The 17,632-nt window shown below is 38.1% G+C and overlaps 1 protein-coding gene across 1 annotated transcript; it reads left to right on the forward strand.

Moving 5' to 3' along the window:
• The first annotated feature begins 13 nt into the window (after positions 1-13).
• On the forward strand, positions 14-15,737 carry TCP11L2 (t-complex 11 like 2). Its single transcript, XM_009649471.2, is given in 11 exon segments — positions 14-2,184; positions 4,427-4,596; positions 5,886-6,021; positions 6,982-7,102; positions 7,834-8,054; positions 9,011-9,147; positions 9,856-10,040; positions 11,447-11,628; positions 12,383-12,555; positions 13,131-13,154; positions 13,157-15,737. Coding segments are annotated over 10 exon segments (1,491 nt in total). The 5' UTR covers positions 14-2,184; positions 4,427-4,460; the 3' UTR covers positions 13,333-15,737.
• The last annotated feature ends 1,895 nt before the right edge of the window (positions 15,738-17,632 follow it).

Genomic DNA, 17,632 nt, shown 5'->3' on the forward strand with positions numbered 1-17,632 from the left:
GGGGGGACGCGTGCTCGCCTGGCGCTTACTGACGTGTTCTTAAGCCTTCAGCTGGGGAAGCCTGTGGGTAAAGGGAAGAGCTGCCGAACGAGAAGGCTAGAGGAGAGAGAAATGTCGGCGATAAGCTGTCAGAAGTGAGGCGGTTCCGTAACTCTTCTCAGAGGCTCTCTTCTGCTGCTGTGCCGGGAGTGCTGGCAAAGGTGGAGCCAGTGGAAGGGAAACTCGAGCCCGAACGAGATTCGGTGCCAGCTTGGAGATAGTAAGGCTGTAAGCCCAGGAGAATAAACAAAGCTAAGGCATTTATAGTGGTAAAACTGGACAGAGCACTTCAAAAGAGTGCATTGATGGAGGGACGTATTCGAACAAAGCAGGGCTGTGGAAAAACTTTCCTTGAAGACTGTATCTGAAGGAAAAAAAAAATCCCAAACCTTCCAAACTGTCTTTTTTTTTTTTTTGGCCAGGAGCTTTATAAAAATACACTTCTAAAGGAAGCCTTCAGGAATAAAAAGCGTGTTTGTGTTCTCTAAAACTAATCTGATCTTGCAATCTTGATCCGTTCGGAGCAAACTATCAGGTTGGGTGATGTGGTGACTGAATAAGAGCAAGACGCTGTTACGCTTCTACAGTGTTGTATTCATTGCATCCTTACTGAAAAGAACCATCCCAAACTGTCTAAATAGCAGCAGGTACCATGATAATTTAGTTCTTCCTTGTTAAATTAACTGGAATCTTGGGGTTTGTACATTTAAAAGATATTTCTAGCTTAGTCTTCCAATTAGAGTTTATCCTTAAAAAAACCCTGCAAAATAGTACTGATTGAGAGAAAGCAAACAGTGTAATGAAGCCTACTGTGAAGGTAACCAACCTAATAAAAAAGTAAACAGTTGTTTTTAATGCAGGAAGAGTAAAGCAGGCTGTAACCACAGGCTTACCCTTTAACAGAATAGGTAGGATATTAAGCTGTGTATTAAAACAACAGCCTAATATGTAATACTTAATGAACTACTCAAAAAATAACAAGATGGTATTGTTTATTCAAGATGGTGAGTTACAAAGAGATCTTGGAAGGCTAAAGGGCTTTCTGAAATATTTTTACTTGGGAATTATATTAATCTAAGCTTAAAATTACATGTGAACTTAGCACTTAGTAATTTATGGGAAGTGCTATGCTGTCTACAAACGCAGAAGGAAAAGCAGCTCTTCCAGTGTATGCTGTAAAGAAAGGACTAAGTAACTTGGTTGTCTGTTGTTGTAACTAATTAGAAAAGCCTTTTTTTTGGTTTGTACTTCCCTTTGATATGCTCAATGAATGTACTTTTCTCTAAGCTTTTTAGCTGTCGGGCATCATATTTAAAAGCTGTAGATGGCCTATCCAGATTCTGCTTGTGTATTCATGTATGTTTGCTTTGATGTGCTTGCTGCCTTGTTTATCTTTTAAACTTAGAATTTAGCAATAATGTTCTGAATCTGCAGAATACACCCATTCTTCCTCACCATTCCATGTGAGGCATCCTACTAGGCAATATATTTACTGTGGCAAAGATTGCAGTGTGTTTTCAGTGTGTCATCTCCTGTTGCATTGATGAAGCTTCTTAATTTAAATTAAGTCTTCTGAAGCATTCTACTGGCAGCTCTGCTGTTTGTGTGTGTGTATTGTAGGAACAGGTATGGTCTTCGTACATCAAAATATGTCACGGGTCTCCCTGAAATGCAAGTATTTGTTGCCAAAAGCTCCTTTGCTGGGACTAGTATGCAAAGACTTAATGTATACAAAATTTTAATTTCTGCCTTGCTGATTTGGTCTTACTGGAGTCAAGACTGGGGTAGAAAATGGCAATGCTGAATTGCTTCCATGGTTGGTTTAGTACTTGCTGTCAGGACCACCTTGCAAATCTGAATATTTGACTGTTTACAAATTTGAATATTTATTAGAATTATCATACTGACAGTTAAGAGGAAGTACTTGAAATGATGATGTATGAATTCTGTGAGGATTTTTGTTTTTTAATGCTCACTTAATTTCTTCCACGTTCTTAACATCTTTCAGTTCTACACTGAAGCAGAAGACACATCTTGAAGTGCTTGTACTAGGCAAGTGATTTACAAGACCTTTTGGGCCAGTACACTGCTAACAACATCAACCAAGTCTTTTGATGGACCACATGCAGCATTAACCTTTTGGAGGTTAGTTATTTATATATAAATAAAGGGGGTTTATACATGATTAAAGCCTGGAAATAGTGTTCTAATGCTGGTCCAGAAACAATGGTGGGAGAGTAATGTAAGCTTTGCAGGCTCTGTAGGGTTACTGTATTTTAAGTGAGTAGTTCCACATCAAGAACCTGGAGCATGTTCTATAGGTAGGTTACTCATCACAACTAGTTTCTAGTCAGCACTAACTTCAAGATCTGTAACACAGATCTTAACTGAAGAAGCAGTTTTAGTCTCTTGTGTAACATTAACTAGGGACTTATTTCCAATTGTAACTTAGACAAATACAGTTTCCAAGTCAAAAATATCTCAGCCTTTGGTTTTCTAGGTTCTCTCGCAACTCTCAGTCTTGTTTAGGCGATACTATTCTAAATATCTGCTGGTTTCAGTTGCTTATTAGAACAGAATTTTGTAATTTCTAACAAGAGTTACGATGTTAAGGATCACCACTAATGCTGTAAGTCTTGAACCCATGACCTCTATATCCTAATCAGAAGTCTCTCTCACTGTCTTCTCCAGTAAGGTAATGAACTTTCAGCTGTGTTGTTGCTGATGTGATTAGTTCATTTCACAAAAAATAGCATAAAACATTACATAAATAAGGCACTCAAATGTATCCTCTTGGGAGAGGAGGAGTAGTAAACATGTACTTAACAAATGTTAATCATCTCAATTAACAGGGGAGTACTCATCAGTTAATACCTCATCAAGTTATAAAGGCCTATTCAGGATGAGCTGGTACCCAAAAAATCAAACACTAAGCTGTAACTAGGTGCCAGTGTAAAGAAATCTTCATTCTTACTCCCTTTTGCCTACCTCTTGACCCAACAATACGTTGATTCACATAGCTACACACAAAGATCATCCTTTTCCTGCCAAAAGTGGCTTTTCCCAAGTTTAACAGTTGCAAAGTGTGGTATACTTTGCCTGCTCAAGTTGATGCAATTTAATAGTAAATGAAGTAATCTTACTTAAATTTGCTGACAGAAAGCATTATTGGCTATGTCTCTTAGAATCATAGAATGTTTTGGGTTGGAAGGGACCCCTAGAGGTCATCTAGTCCAACCCCTCTGCAGTGAGCTGGGACGCCATTAACCAGATCAGGTTGCTCAGAGCCCCGTCCAACCTGGTCTTGAATGTTTCCAGGGATGGGGCCTCCACCACCTCTCTGGGCAACCCGTTCCAGTGTTTGACTACCCTCATTGTAAAGAATTTCTTCCTTATATCCAGTCTAAACCTACCCTGCTTCAGTTTAAAACCATTACTCCTTGTCCTGTCACAATAAAGTCTACTACAGGATGCTTCATGGCCATAAGCAAAGATGGACAGCTACTTTTGGTATCTGGGCCAAATTCCTTTGGTAGTAATTATGGCTGACTTCCAGTTTTTCAATATGATTATGAACATATTTTTTACTTCCTGTCATACAACTGTTAATCATCTCTATTGCAGTATGCAGCTGTCCAAATTCTCTGCAGAGGCAGAGTATCTGCCTGGGAGGCAGTTTATGTAGACAGAAGCACAAAGCATGACACTTCTCAGTGTTACTTGTCATGTATGCTGAATGTAATGTTAGAGGCTCAGAGCCACCATTTGACTCAAAACAGAAAACCCATCCACCCTCACCCCTAGGAGGAGTATTTTGGGGGTCTATGCCATTGTTGATCTGATCCTGAGCCAAGACCCACCTGAAACAGCAGGACAGACTTCTAGTTACACTGTCAGAAATGTACTGTTCTGAATTATTTGACTGTTCTCCCCCAGAAACTTCTGTGTTTGTTCAGAGTTGTTACAGTCTGTCCAGTCTGTTTGTGGAAGGAAGCTAATTGCTAAACAGCACTTGGTGAAGTCAGGTGGGGGATGGTAACGTTGTGAGATGCCTCTACGGATGTTGAGAACTTCCAAAATTCTGACAATAAGCAACTTTAGGGGTTACTATGGGTAGTCTCTTAATAAGTATAACCAATTTACAGACTTGTCTCTAAGATAACCGTTAAGATATGAAACAGCAGAAGGTACAAAACTGTCTTGCAGAACAGGTGTAGTTTGTTAATAACTATGATTCTGTGTGTCAAGCCAGATCCTTTCTGTAACACCCTTTTAAGAAAGGCAACTACTTATTCTTCACTCACAATATAGTGATCAGTATCTGACTTTTGAGAAACAAACAAGAAAGTAATTGCTGGTTTTATGGGAAGTGTATTTGTCTTTCCAGGTTTTGTTTACTGTAGCAGCTAAAGTGAACCAGAATGCCTCTCAATGATGACCAGAACAGTGATTCAGATTCTTCACGCTTCTCTGAAAGCACAGCTTCTTCTAGTGACTCTGAATATTCAAGACAGAGCTTTAACAGTGATTCTTCAAGCAAACCCAGTTCCCCAGGATGTAAGCCTATTTCAATCTTACCTGCATTGTGCATAGACGGATAAGCCTAATTTATCTCATTTCTCTTTGCTGTCATGGGTAGAACCTGGGATTCTGAGTCTCTGTTTAAGAGTATTAAGAGAAAGGCATGGCTTTCTCTCTGCTGTGAAGCAGCGCATCTCCTTGTGTGTGGAACACCACCAGCAGCTGTATCCGTGGGGGTCTCCCTGTGTGCTCCTTCCCTTCAGAAAGCGTAAGAAAAGTGTGCCACCATGGACATCCTAATCTTGAGCTAATCTTGACATTGGTAGCAGTCTCCTGCTCAACTAGATATGGCTTTGTGTAAAGGGTGGTTTTTTTCTGTTTGCTCCATACACTTAAAAATTAAATTTGTAACTTACAGATTTATAATAGTAAATCAAGTTCACATGAAATCAATCTCAAATTCACATTTTTTTCTTTCATAAATATTAGGATCAAACAGAAAACACACGTTTGCACAAGGAAGGCATTTTGAGTAATGATAAATAAAACCTTGGTGAAGATGTGCTTCATGTTCACATCTGTAAGCATCCTCAGACCATGTATAGTTTTTAGCATCTATGTAAGTGAAGTCCTACATTAAAACAAGCTTGTTAGTGGAGCTGCAATTTGCAGCTGGCTCTTTGTGTTTCCTTATTACCAGTCTTCAATAACTTAATTCCAAATGCTAAATTAAATGACAGAATTTGGGGTTTTAGAAACTTTGGGAATTTACTCTTGCTTTCCAATGTTGAGTTTCTGTTATGTTGTTAATACTTATTTGTAAAAGGGACTGTAACTTACGATGCATCTACTGTGGAACATAAGTAGGGGGTTCTCAAGTCAGTAACTTCAGAACCTTCTCTACAGGCAATAAAACCACAATATAGCCATTATGTGCTCAGAATTATAATGGACATCTGGTATCTGTTACTGCCTGTGCTTTTGGTCTGGTAGATTTTACAGAACAGTCAATAGGAAATCTGTGGAATGCAGGATAGTGTTTTAAAAGAAGAAAGATACCCTAATTAAGATGCAGAAATACAAAATGCTCCTCAAAATGTTATGAGGCTTGTGTGGTATTACCCCCACACACACACACACCCCTGATAAGCTGGGAGTTTCCTAAATTAGTGTTTTAAGAAGATATAAAGACCTGGTAATCCTAGAGTGTGTTTTCTAGAGTACTAGAGTCCAATTAGCAAGCAGTAAAATTTCTGAACTTCAATGTTTTTAATTGCACTTATCAACTACAGATATTTGGCTTGAATTTAACTTGTTTGTTCCAGCAGCAAGCCCTCCCAAGACTGTTACATTTGATGAACTGATGGCAGCTGCGAGAAATTTGACAGACTTGACTCTAGCTCATGAAATTGCTGTAAATGCAAATTTTTGCATAAAAGACGAAGGCTTCCCACGGAACAGGTAAGAACCTGAATTTTGCAAAAAGCATAACTGGGGTTAGGAAGAGAGAATTAGTGAGTGGAGCAGCAAAATAAAAAAACAACCAAATAATAAAAAAAAAAAACCTCCAAACCAAAGCATCTTGGAAGGCTACAGATTTTTATCCTGCACCTCCAGGAGTCACTGTCAAAGCTGTCTTGCTTGGAACAAGTGTTGCAGTCTGCCCGAGTTGATACACTGTCTTGGAGTGTATTGCTCTGTCTTAAATGTCATGTGGAAGATTAAAAGCTAATGCAATATGAATGCCCACAGTGAAGATGCATATTGGTCTGTTCTGTGCAGCTCCAAGCCCTGTGGAAAAGATGAAATGGTGGCCTTCTATTCAGTTATATATAGTAGCTCATTGATGCCATAGTGATAAGAAGATAGAACTCATCATGAACATAGCTCTAACATTAGCCCCAGAAGAGGTGCAAAAATACCTGGAGAACCAGAGGAAGTGAGAAGTAACTTCCCTAATGTAGGTAGCTAAAATGTTCTTGTTTACAGACATGTCTAACTTAAAAAAGGCCTTGGCCTTTACTTGGAGAAAACTTATGTAAAAACCAAACAGGTCTTTAATTGCACAAGCCCCTTAACTGATAATTGATTATATGACGGAATAGTTTTTGAGACAGCTTAGTACATAACATACCAGGTTAGGACAATGAATACAAAGTCAATAAGGGAAAGTAATAATCTCTTTACCTACATGTGAATTGCCAGCACCACTTTATAAAATACAGGTGTATTAAGAAAGACTTGCCAGTCTTTTGGGAGCTGATGATCTGCAGCCCAAGAAAGATACAGTTGGAGGGCACAAGAAGATATGGTGAGGTGGTGTGTGTTTCCCAACAAGTGATTAGGCTAATCTAAAGCACTTTTACCAAGGATGAAAGCTGGTTGGGAGTCTTTTCTGTATCTAATTGACTTATTCCACAGCCTTGCAGGCACAGTGAAACAAATTGTACACAAGGCATTTTGGGATCACTTGGAATCGGAACTGAATGAAGATCCTCCGGAATATGAACACGCTATCAAGCTCTTTGAGGAAATTAAGGAGGTAACGTTCCTCCCCTCCTGCCCCCAGTATTGTTTTGTCAGCTTAGGTCTGAGAGTCTCTTACTTCACTGAAGGGTCCGCTAACTCAGTCAAGCCAACATCTTCAAGTTCTTTTAAGATGAAACCATGATTATTCAGAATTGCAATAGGTGTCTATTTATAGTATATTTATATTAACCATGAATATGGCCACGCATGCACAGTGTTATGGCCACTCAGCTTTCATTGCATGATGGCTAGTTGCAAGTCAGCTCTTTCTCAGAGCTTCATATCTCTACTAGCCTCTTTCCAGCAACATACTGTGAGCTTAGGGTGTGAACAGGAGTATAAACATGAGTGCACCTGCCCAAATAGACCTCATTGTTTATGATCATCACACAAGGGGGCATACAAACCTTCAATCCTGCCACAGTACTAAGTCTTTAAAAGTTAAAAGTTAGTTAATGTTTGTTTTACATCACAGCCTCCCAGTTTTTTACAGTCTCATTGTTGACATGCTTTCTGTTTTACCAGCTTTGAGCATTTTTGCAGAACTGTACTGTGATCCTTTCAACAGTCCTTTTTTGCTGCTGCCTTAGATAATGTTCAGTGTTAATGTGTCTTGTTACAGTCAGTCAGCTAAATGCACTTGACTCATTAAAATCTTACTCTGGTGTGTTTACTAAGTGGTTTGGTTTTTATTGGTAAGTGTGTCTGATTTTGGTTTTGTTTTTTGTTTTCCCCCTGCTGTAGATTCTTCTTTCCTTCCTGACTCCTGGAGCAAACAGGATTCAAAATCAAATTTGTGAAGTCCTTGATACAGATCTTATAAGACAGCAGGCAGAACATAATGCTGTTGATATTCATGGGCTAGCTAACTATATCATCAACACTATGGGAAAATTATGTGCTCCAATAAGAGACAACGATATAAAACAGTTAAAAGCAACTGACAATATCGTAGAATTACTAAGGTTGGTATTTGGGTGGTTTTTTTAGAGGAAACTCCTCTTCTCTGAAAAAGTACTGGGCAGTGAAAAAAGGGGACAGGGTAAAGCCTTAAAAAGAAGTCTTAAATTGTGTCAGTTTATGTAACACCTGTTTTCAAACCATAGGAAAATTTATTTTTATACAGAAGCATTGAAGGGAAGGAGCTATGACACACTGTGACCAGAATATTATATGTATCTTACTTTTTATTGAAATGAGTAGAATGCCTAAATCAAATGCTACCAGCTCTGAATATCTAATCCAATGAACAACAAATAAAGCATTCTTGCAGTAATTTGTGTTTCAGAGACTGCTTTTTCAGTCTTGTTCATCCCTACAAAATTTAAGCAGCACATTTGTACTGTTCCTTCTTGAACTGTTTATTACATGCCTCCTCTAGGAGGCCAAACTTTGGATTTAAAATCTCTTTACTAAAGATCTTATTACTTGAACTTGAGTAAAACACTTGCATTAAAAAGCAGAAACGAGTTTACTGCTCCTTAGGTATACTGAAATATTGAGAGTAAATGGTAGTTGTTGATCTACTGTTCTATTGTAACTTAGATCATATGCAGGGACCAAAGCAGCTGGGTCAGGACTGTTTCTCTTGATGCAATTAGAATGACTGAAAAGTTAAAATCTGTTCATTTAGGCTGAAATGTATCAATTGATACAGTTCTTGAAAACCCTTCTCTTCCTGTTACAGGGTTGTAGCATTTAGTGATGCTACATATTTGTCCTTTCTCAGTAACTTACACCAAGCCTTATACACAATAAAGTATCCTGGAAGATAGGTGACATACCTATTACACTGAAATACCAATGAAGGAGTTTACTTCTCTCAAATTGAAATTGAAGTGCTAATGTAAGTGTACCTCATATGTGCTGGTTAAAATCAATAGACTATTGTAATTGTCTAATTTTAAACTCCTCCTTTCAGACAAATATTCCGTGTTTTGGACCTGATGAAAGTGGATATGGCTAATTACACAATTCAAAACCTTAGGCCATACCTTCAGCGTCATTTGGTGGACTATGAAAGAACAAAATTCCAGGAAATTCTTGAAGAAACACCAAGTAGGTATCATGCTATATCTAATTTAAACCTTACTTTAAAAAGTGGGCATTTAAAGACATGATATAAAATTAAAGTTGGAATGGACAGGATCAAATTTTTAATAAACAAAAGCCAGGCTCTAAGGAAAACTTCTTAGGTGATGCAGAGTCAACTTGATCCACTATTGCAGGTTTTGTGTAATGTGGCTAAACAGTCTTCAGGAAAATACATTTTCCAGGAAGAAAAGTAAACTTCTATCCAGAGCAGGGGCTTCTAAAATTGGAACTGTGAGCCACTGATACAGCCTGCCGTGTTTATATATGCAGCCTGTGTAAGAACTCTTTAAAAGCAATTCATTTGCTGTTAATACAGTTTATCTCCCTTTACCTCTGCTTTCCAGTCCTATGCCCCAACTATTAAGTGGCCTCCCTGAAAAAGGGAAGAAATGCTTTGGGAACTCTGACTTGGAGGCTTGTTTTCTTTTAACCAAAAATGTTGGCTGAAGTCTAACAATCTGTTGTTAGGTTTGTACGAGCTAGCTAGAATATTAAGGTGATCAATGGAAGATGATCAGTGGAAAAAAGTGTGTGAAGACTCAGCTGTCCACTATATTTGTTTAGTCTTAAGAAGTTCAATACTCTTGTTTACATGTATAACACTTCTCTTAAAAGCTAGTGCTTATTTTGACAAAAGCATGCAGTAAATCTGTGCTGATTTGCAATGCTTAGGTGCCCTGGATCTCACAACAGAATGGATAAAGGAATCAATAGAAGATGAATTGTCATCTGTTTCTGATGAATCTTCATCCCCTGGTGCTGATAGTAGTTCTAAACCAATTATTAGTCCTACACTGGTGCTAAATAATGGCTACTTGAAACTCTTACAATGGGATTATCACAAAACAATTCCAGAGGTAAGAAGTGTATTTCAGTGTCTTCAGATTTCTAGCTGTATGAAAACATCGGTGTAGTATATTAATCCTGCTATCGATGACAATAGGTGAAGTAGTCTCTTGCGCTTCTTAAATTTCTGAATAGCAAATTTGGAATTTGGAGAGTACATGCTAGTCTAGTTTCTGAAATACAAGATGAGCAAGTTGACAACAAGAAAAGAACAAGGTAAAGATTGTTTTTCCCCCTATCCAATCACAGCTCACCAGCTCCACCCTAAGAGCAGTCTTGGCTGTGGTCAAAGGCTGGGCTGTGTACTGACAGCAGTTGGCTTTCTGTATCTTTGAGAGAAGTGACTATAGCATCCTGTTTTTCTAACAGCTGCAGGAATTGGTGGGATCACTTCCTTTAGGATAGATTCGTTGAAAACTTGAAGCCCTCTAAAGTATATATTCACTCTTTCTCAGTGCATATAAACTGTTGCTTCCAGAATCAGTGTTCAGTTTTTCCTTCTAACTCCTGATTACTGACCTCTGCAACTTCCTATAAAGCCAATTTGAAATTGGCTGTCAGCCAGGGCTAAAATTAGCATTTGCAGTGAGTGTCTTAGCTATACTTACGGTGGCCTGGCAGAGAATTTGCTAAATACATGGGGATGCTCTTAGTGTTCTCTGTCAGTGGATGGAGGGGAAACCACCTTATTCTTGCCTTCCTTTGAACAATTTTGAACAAGAGCTGCACACAGGTATACTCCGATGGATCTAGTTTGTCGTACTATGAAATTACTACCAAACAGTCGAATGTTAATGCCCCTGTGCTTCTCAGTGGAGGGATTTGGTTAGGATGAACTCTTTCTAACCTAAAATAAGTTACTTCAGCTATATCTTGTTGTGGGGTTTACTTACATTCTTGGTATAAGCAACTGGCTTTTTGCCTGTAGCGGGTGATGTATCACTTGCAGAACCCACTCTGGTGTTGAACTGGTGGTTGTCATGCACAGTTGCTCATCACTGTCCATCAATTACAGATTATATCATTTTTCAAAGTACCGCTGAATCCAGAAGACTATTCTGTCTGTAACCTTGATCGCTACAGTGTCCTCTGGATCCCCTGAGCATTCCACATCATGGCCTGAATAGCTGGTCACACACTGCTATCAGCAGTGATGAGAAATAAGATGCAAAGTTCTCATTTTCCTGTGCACTCAAGGAATTAACGTTTCTTCCCACCACAGGCTTACTTCTGGTACTCATACGTAATGCCACTTTGTGCAATACTACATGTTCAGGGCACTTCGGATGCTGTCTCTTCTCTCTTTGTGTATTTGTGATTAAAAATATTAATGCTTCATGACTACATCCTATATCTGTCCTTTTCCCTGCCTCTCTCCCTCTGTATTCCTAAATTAGTATTATTGTTTCAATCCTAGACTCTAATAACAGATGAAGTTCGTCTTCAGGAGTTGAGAGAAAAGCTCAATCAATTAAAAATCATAGCTTGTGTTTGTCTCATAACAAACAATACGGTGGGTGCACCAATTGTAGATGTGCCTGATTTTGCTGACCAGCTGAAAAGGATCTCTGTTCCTCTTCTTGAAGGCATGAACAAGAAGTAAGGCCTTGTTTTTATCACTCTTCATTTTTTTTTTTTTTTTAATCAGGAAATACCAGGTGGATCCAAAAACCCTTGGAAACAATTCAAATGTGAATAGACAGTGCATTTTTATAATAGGAAGATAGCAAATTTTAGTTATCTGTATCTGTAGTCCCCTTACAATGTAAGTCCACTGTATGTTAGGCACATGTTTTCAAAGTTATATTTTAATGAAATCTTAATCATGACATTGGTCTACAGAATTTGGAGCCTAGTACTAAAGTTCATTCATACACTCCTAATACTGGAGTGACTGTGGCAATATACTCACTAAATTGTCTTGCCAGTTGCTTCAAACTTATAGGTAGCTTAAGCTATTTGGCTACCTATTTCTGCTGCCACTTGCACTGCAAGCAAGTCTGATGTGATCTACAAGAGCATCTCATAAAATAGTTTTCTGCTCTGCTTTTTCTCGTTAAATACTATACATGTGGCCCAGGAGGATACCTAAGCAAAAGGAACCGGTATCACTGCTGCACACTTCAAATTATTTTTCCCATTTGAATCACAATTAGGTCCTTGGTCTTCCACGTGGAGATTTGTCCTGTATCTGTAGGTGTACATAAGTCTGCAAAAGATAACTTTTCTAAATTCTCTTCATTGCAGAGAGCAGGTTGGGGGGGAAAAAAAGGAACGGAGACAAGTGAGGTCACCTTACAACCTATGCTACAGAAACTGAAGAAGTTAATGTTTTTCTATTTCTTTTTTCCAGAACTTTTAATTTAGAGGAGGCTTTGAATGCTATTGGTGTCCAGACTTGCAGCAAAGTGAACAGGTCTCTAGCTGAAAGAGGTCTTCCCACTCTTACTGAAGAAATGCAGAGCAATTTAATGGGTCAAATTGCTCATATTTTTGAGGAGAATAATCCTGTCAGTTCCTTGATTGGTTAGTAAGATAATACATAATTTTCTTATCGTATGTGTCTGTATATAAACTTATTCCCAGCAAGCTTATCAGCTGTCTAATTATTTTTTAAAAGCACTTTTTTACTGCAGTAAAATATTGGGTCAACTAAGAGTAAGGAAATACTGTTTACCTATAAATGGTGGGTTTGGTATGCTGCAGAGCATGGTTAGTTGCAGCTAGGAATAATTTTAAGTTTCTGTACAAACAAGCCTAGAGATGCTACTATTTTTGGAGGAGAATTAAAAAAAAAATGAGTGCTGTTCAGTCTCCCTTCTGTTAGTTCTGGGTTTAAACTTAGTGGATTTTTAGTTTGAGTATGCTTCATATTAGGTAATGTAACTTCTTGGAGCAGTTTTATGCTGTGTCCACCTTGCAGGAGCCAACTTCAAGAAGCTTTCGGTATCATTTCCCATTGCAGCACAGACTTGAGAAAGAGTTGTTACCTACATTGTTGGATTTTTTTTGCTGTGCTGATGTGCAGGGTGCTTACAAAGTGAGTATGGCTTCATCTTCAGTTTGCATTTGTTCTGAGCATGCTTTATATTCTATTTCAGACAAACGAATCCAGTTTTTCATGAGAAGCCAGGAGGCCTTTCTGTGATTCAGTCAGAGATGGAATTTGTTGGATCTCAGTATGCAAGCATTGTAAACTTTAACAAACAAGTGTATGGACCATTCTATGCAAACATACTTCGAAAACTACTTTTTCCTGAGGCACCAATGGGGAAAGCAGAAACAGAAACACCTACCGATTAACAAATATGACCTATTTCTGTACCCCTTCTTTTACCTTCCAAGACAGTGATCTGACTTCCCCACTAAGAACAGCCCACTCAGTGACTATTAATGAGAGATATTTTAAATTATGTAGATAGCTTCTGAAATTCACTGGGACAAAAAAAATAAATTTCAAGGGCATATATATATTTTAATAGACTAAATTTGTTTAATGGATTGTGTCACTTGTAATAACCAGTGAATTACTAGTTTTCAAGGCAAGCATTTATTATGATTTGTAGTGGGAAAGAGCGGGCAAAAGCACTTATGTTTTGCCACCATTAAAACATAATGTTATTTTTCAACTTAAATATATTTTACATACAGCAATGCAATTATGAAATGACAAAACAATTGTAGATATATACTATGCTTACATTGTATTTTTGTAGAGCGACATCTAATAAAACAATTACGTTTCTGAGAAGACTGAAGCAAAAAAAAAAAAAAAAATATTAGCATGACTGCTCTTGTAACCAAAACCAGGTTCATACTAGGCCAAGTTTTGGTACTCCTGCAGTTACTGGAACCAGAACTTAGCATCTGTTACATTAAGGAATGCCAGTATTATAAGCTGTTTGGAGTATAGCAGTTACAGAAGAAGCATTCAATGCTTCAAGTAGGAATCATTCAGAACTTCTCAACTGTAAGTGAGATTAATGATAAACACCTAAGAAATATGGGTGGAGTAAACTTCTGTATATAATGTTTATAAGTATTTTGTTTATCCAGTGGAGGTCATACAGATCTTAATCTCTAATATGTTTATGTACTGATCTTTGATCCTGATGGGTATTAAGTATTTTTTTTAAGTTAGTTCTTTCTGACATTTATTCCCAAAAGCACTTGAGAGTGACCTTCCAGAGTACCACAGAGCAATCTCCCCTTCTATATTCTGTTGGATGAGGGCATAAGCTTTTCAAAACATTCTGTTGGGTCTGAAAGCAAGAACCCAAATGATTAGTCATTCTTGAAAATGTGATTAGATTCCCACAGACTCAGTGAAAGTGAAATACTGCAGTTTTCTTCAAATTCCTTTGGAATAGGCTCCAGTATCTAGTTCCCATTTAAGGCATCAGGAGTCTTGAATACAGAAAATTAATAGGCTTGAAATTGAAAAATATGGAAGTAAACTTCGGTAAGTTTACACAGGCTTTATTTTGCTATTTCAGATTATGGGGAATAGATACTGCTGGAATACATATTATAGACATGTTCTTGTCTATGAAATTGAATCATAATTTACTTGAAAACCTTTTAATATATTACCATATAATAATCCTTTTAAAATGTCACATATATATATATAAAAAAACTCCATGTGGTACAAGTTATATAGCTTGTTTTTAATATTTTATATTACAATCTATTTTTTATGAAGAGACAAAAAATTGCCCGTAAAAGCTTAATATGTCACACAAATTGTTTATGTACATTACTATGTCTATCATAAAGGTCTAAAAAACTGGGCATTATTAGCACTGTGGTTTTGTAGTCCATTTTTACAGAATTGTGTACTCTTTTTAGTAAGGGAAATGACTTCTAGTCAGTTGTTCTCAGTCTCCAAGGACTTTGGCCACACATACTCAATAAGAAAAACTTCCTTCAAAATGCCTTTTTAGAAAAAAAAATTCTCTAGTGCACTTCTGCTCTATCTCTTGTAAAAACATTGCACAAAATAAAGATATGTATTTTTAAAGGGAACTGTTTCCTGAAGCCTGAAAAACCTGAGAGAAAGGAACTCTTAGAATATACTAATTGTGCCACAAGGTAAAACAGGCTTCCTCCGATGAATATGAAATTTTGATGTGCAATTCAAAATCTTCAAGAGAAGAATGCATTTCAAAACCGATTAGGGGGAATGAAATCTTAGTGACTTGCTACGTCTTCAGAAATACCTAAACTAGTTTGAGCTTCAGCCAAAAGAGGATTTTTATGAACATTTGACAATGGTTTATAACATGATTATGAACTTTTTACCATAATACTTTATATGCATTCTATTGTAAAAATAAATATCAAACAATAGATCTTTAGTGTACTGGGGAAACTCATACTAGTTTTTACCAATAAATACTCAAAAAAAGTGAGGATTCTTGGGGGGTTTTTTGGTGATTAAGGTGACTTGCAAAGGGCATTCTATAGCATGGCCTATGTTTCAAGTGATTGTTTAACGTATCTTAATTTTATTACGTGTTTCAAACATGGACATTGTATCTGTTTAATGTCATGTGTTGCATGCTGTTTATGCTACCATGGCAGAAATGCACTTGCCTCTATTCTGAAGTTGCCCTTGTAAAACAAGATGCCATTCTGTAGCAGCTTTCTTTGTTGAAATACAAATATTTGGAGGTTTTGTATGCATTAAATTTTGTTTGTGATACTACTGGTGGTGAAAAGTCATTTGTGCAAACTTTCTTAAATGTAATGGGTTGTTAAATGACTGCACTAATACTATGTTGTGACTCTTCTTTTTCTGTAACTTAAGTTGCAGCTGGAGTGTACAGTAGTGACTTAATCCAGCTGCACAAACAACATCCAGAACAGTTGCTTGCTTACATCTGACTCCTTAAGAAGGCGGCTGTATTGGGTTTGCGAGGCAAAGTTTTGGTAATGAGGGGCCTGCAGGCGTGGCTTCTGTGAGAAGCTGCCAGAAGCTTTTCCTGTGTCCGACAGAGCCAATGCCAGCTGGCTCAAGACAGACCTCCCGCTGGCCAAGGCCAAGCCCATCAGCAATGGTGGCAGCACCTCTGGGATAATGTACTTAAGAAGGGGGGAAAAACTGCTGCACAACATCAACCAGAAAAGAGAAGTGAGAAGTATGTGAGAGGGAACAGCTCTGCAGACACCAAGGTCTGTGGAGGAGGTGTGCCAGGCACCTATGATTCTCCTCCTCTGATTGTTAATGAAAGGCAACTGATGGCTCCATATTGCTCCCCTTTTAGTAGTAGTATGCAGAATAACTGCATGATTCAGCCGGTCTTGAAGTGCTAGCATGTGCCTGAGTAAAATGTACTGAGAACACACTGAAAACATGTTTCTTGAACTTCCAGTATTTCTGAAATGACTGCTGCTCGGTCATGTCTGGATTTTGATCTTTTGTAATCACTGATTTTTTTTTTAAATCTTCTGTGAACAATTTACAATAGCCCCAAGGTAAAGTTACACTAAAGAATACCTGAAAAGCACAGTGCTGAATTTTCAAATCTATAAAATCAGAAAAATTTGCTACTAATAAACTCCGTTTATTTCTTTTTTCTTTTGCCAGTTATGCAGTAGGAACAAACATTTGGGAGTAAACTTATGGCTGAAAGCTTGTGCTGTCTGACGCAGCTTAGCTTTCCTGTAAGTGATAATAAAAAAAAAAAGGGCAAAGAACTTAACCAACTCTTAACAGCTGCTTGGTTTAGAAAGGCAAGAAGGAACACTTAATCCCCTAACTCCCACTTTTAATTTATTATAGTTTTCTACTGCAGAAGTAATCATGATTTCCGACTGCATACTAATCATGGCTGACAGACCAGGTTGCAGGGTAATGGGTCATCAGACTGAAATAGTTGCTGGGTGAGCATGCAGTTCGTTAGATGGAAGGCTGTGTAGGATGTTGTAGGATTGCCGTGTATTTAACACACTCTCCAGGCTGACTGTCTGCTTTAGGCAGGAAACTGAACGGAAATGGTCTGAAATGTTGATACGCTCCTGCTTAGCCTGGGCCTTCATGTCCAGGGTGCATGGAGCCCAGACCAAACTGTGAACTTTATTCATGCAAAATCTGAGCCAGAGCAGACGTGGGTGTATAAGCACTGTTTTCACACTCTGCTTTTAAAACTTATTTAGCAGTTATTACATGTGAACTGTCAAAAACTTACTGCCACAAGAATTTGCAAAGATCACTAATGTTTCTTGTTTAATCTTAAACTGGGCAAGAGGAGCAGTCCCCTATTTGGCTGGGATTTTGGTGTCTTTATAGCACCGATGCTTGCAAAGGCAAAAAAAAAAACCCCAAAGTCAGGTTGTAGGTGATCCAGCTACAGCATTCAACACGAAGATCGAAAAAGGCAGTAATAATGCTAAAAGATTACGCTCCACGTTGCTTTGCACGCTAAAAATTGTAAAAAAAAAATCAGTTTATACCCTAATTGCTCTGCGCCCTCCTCTGTCGCCTCCGCCTGCCTGCTCCTGGTAGGACCAGCATTCAGCAGCCTGTACTGCAGGGTGAGGAGGCTGTCAGGGCCGGGTTATTGCGGCAGGGATGGTTATCAGCTTAAGGATTCGGGGG

The sequence above is a fragment of the Egretta garzetta genome, unplaced genomic scaffold (genome assembly GCF_000687185.1).
Source record: "Egretta garzetta isolate BGI_Z169 unplaced genomic scaffold, ASM68718v1 scaffold782, whole genome shotgun sequence".
In the NCBI taxonomy this organism is placed as follows: Eukaryota; Metazoa; Chordata; class Aves; order Pelecaniformes; family Ardeidae; genus Egretta; species Egretta garzetta.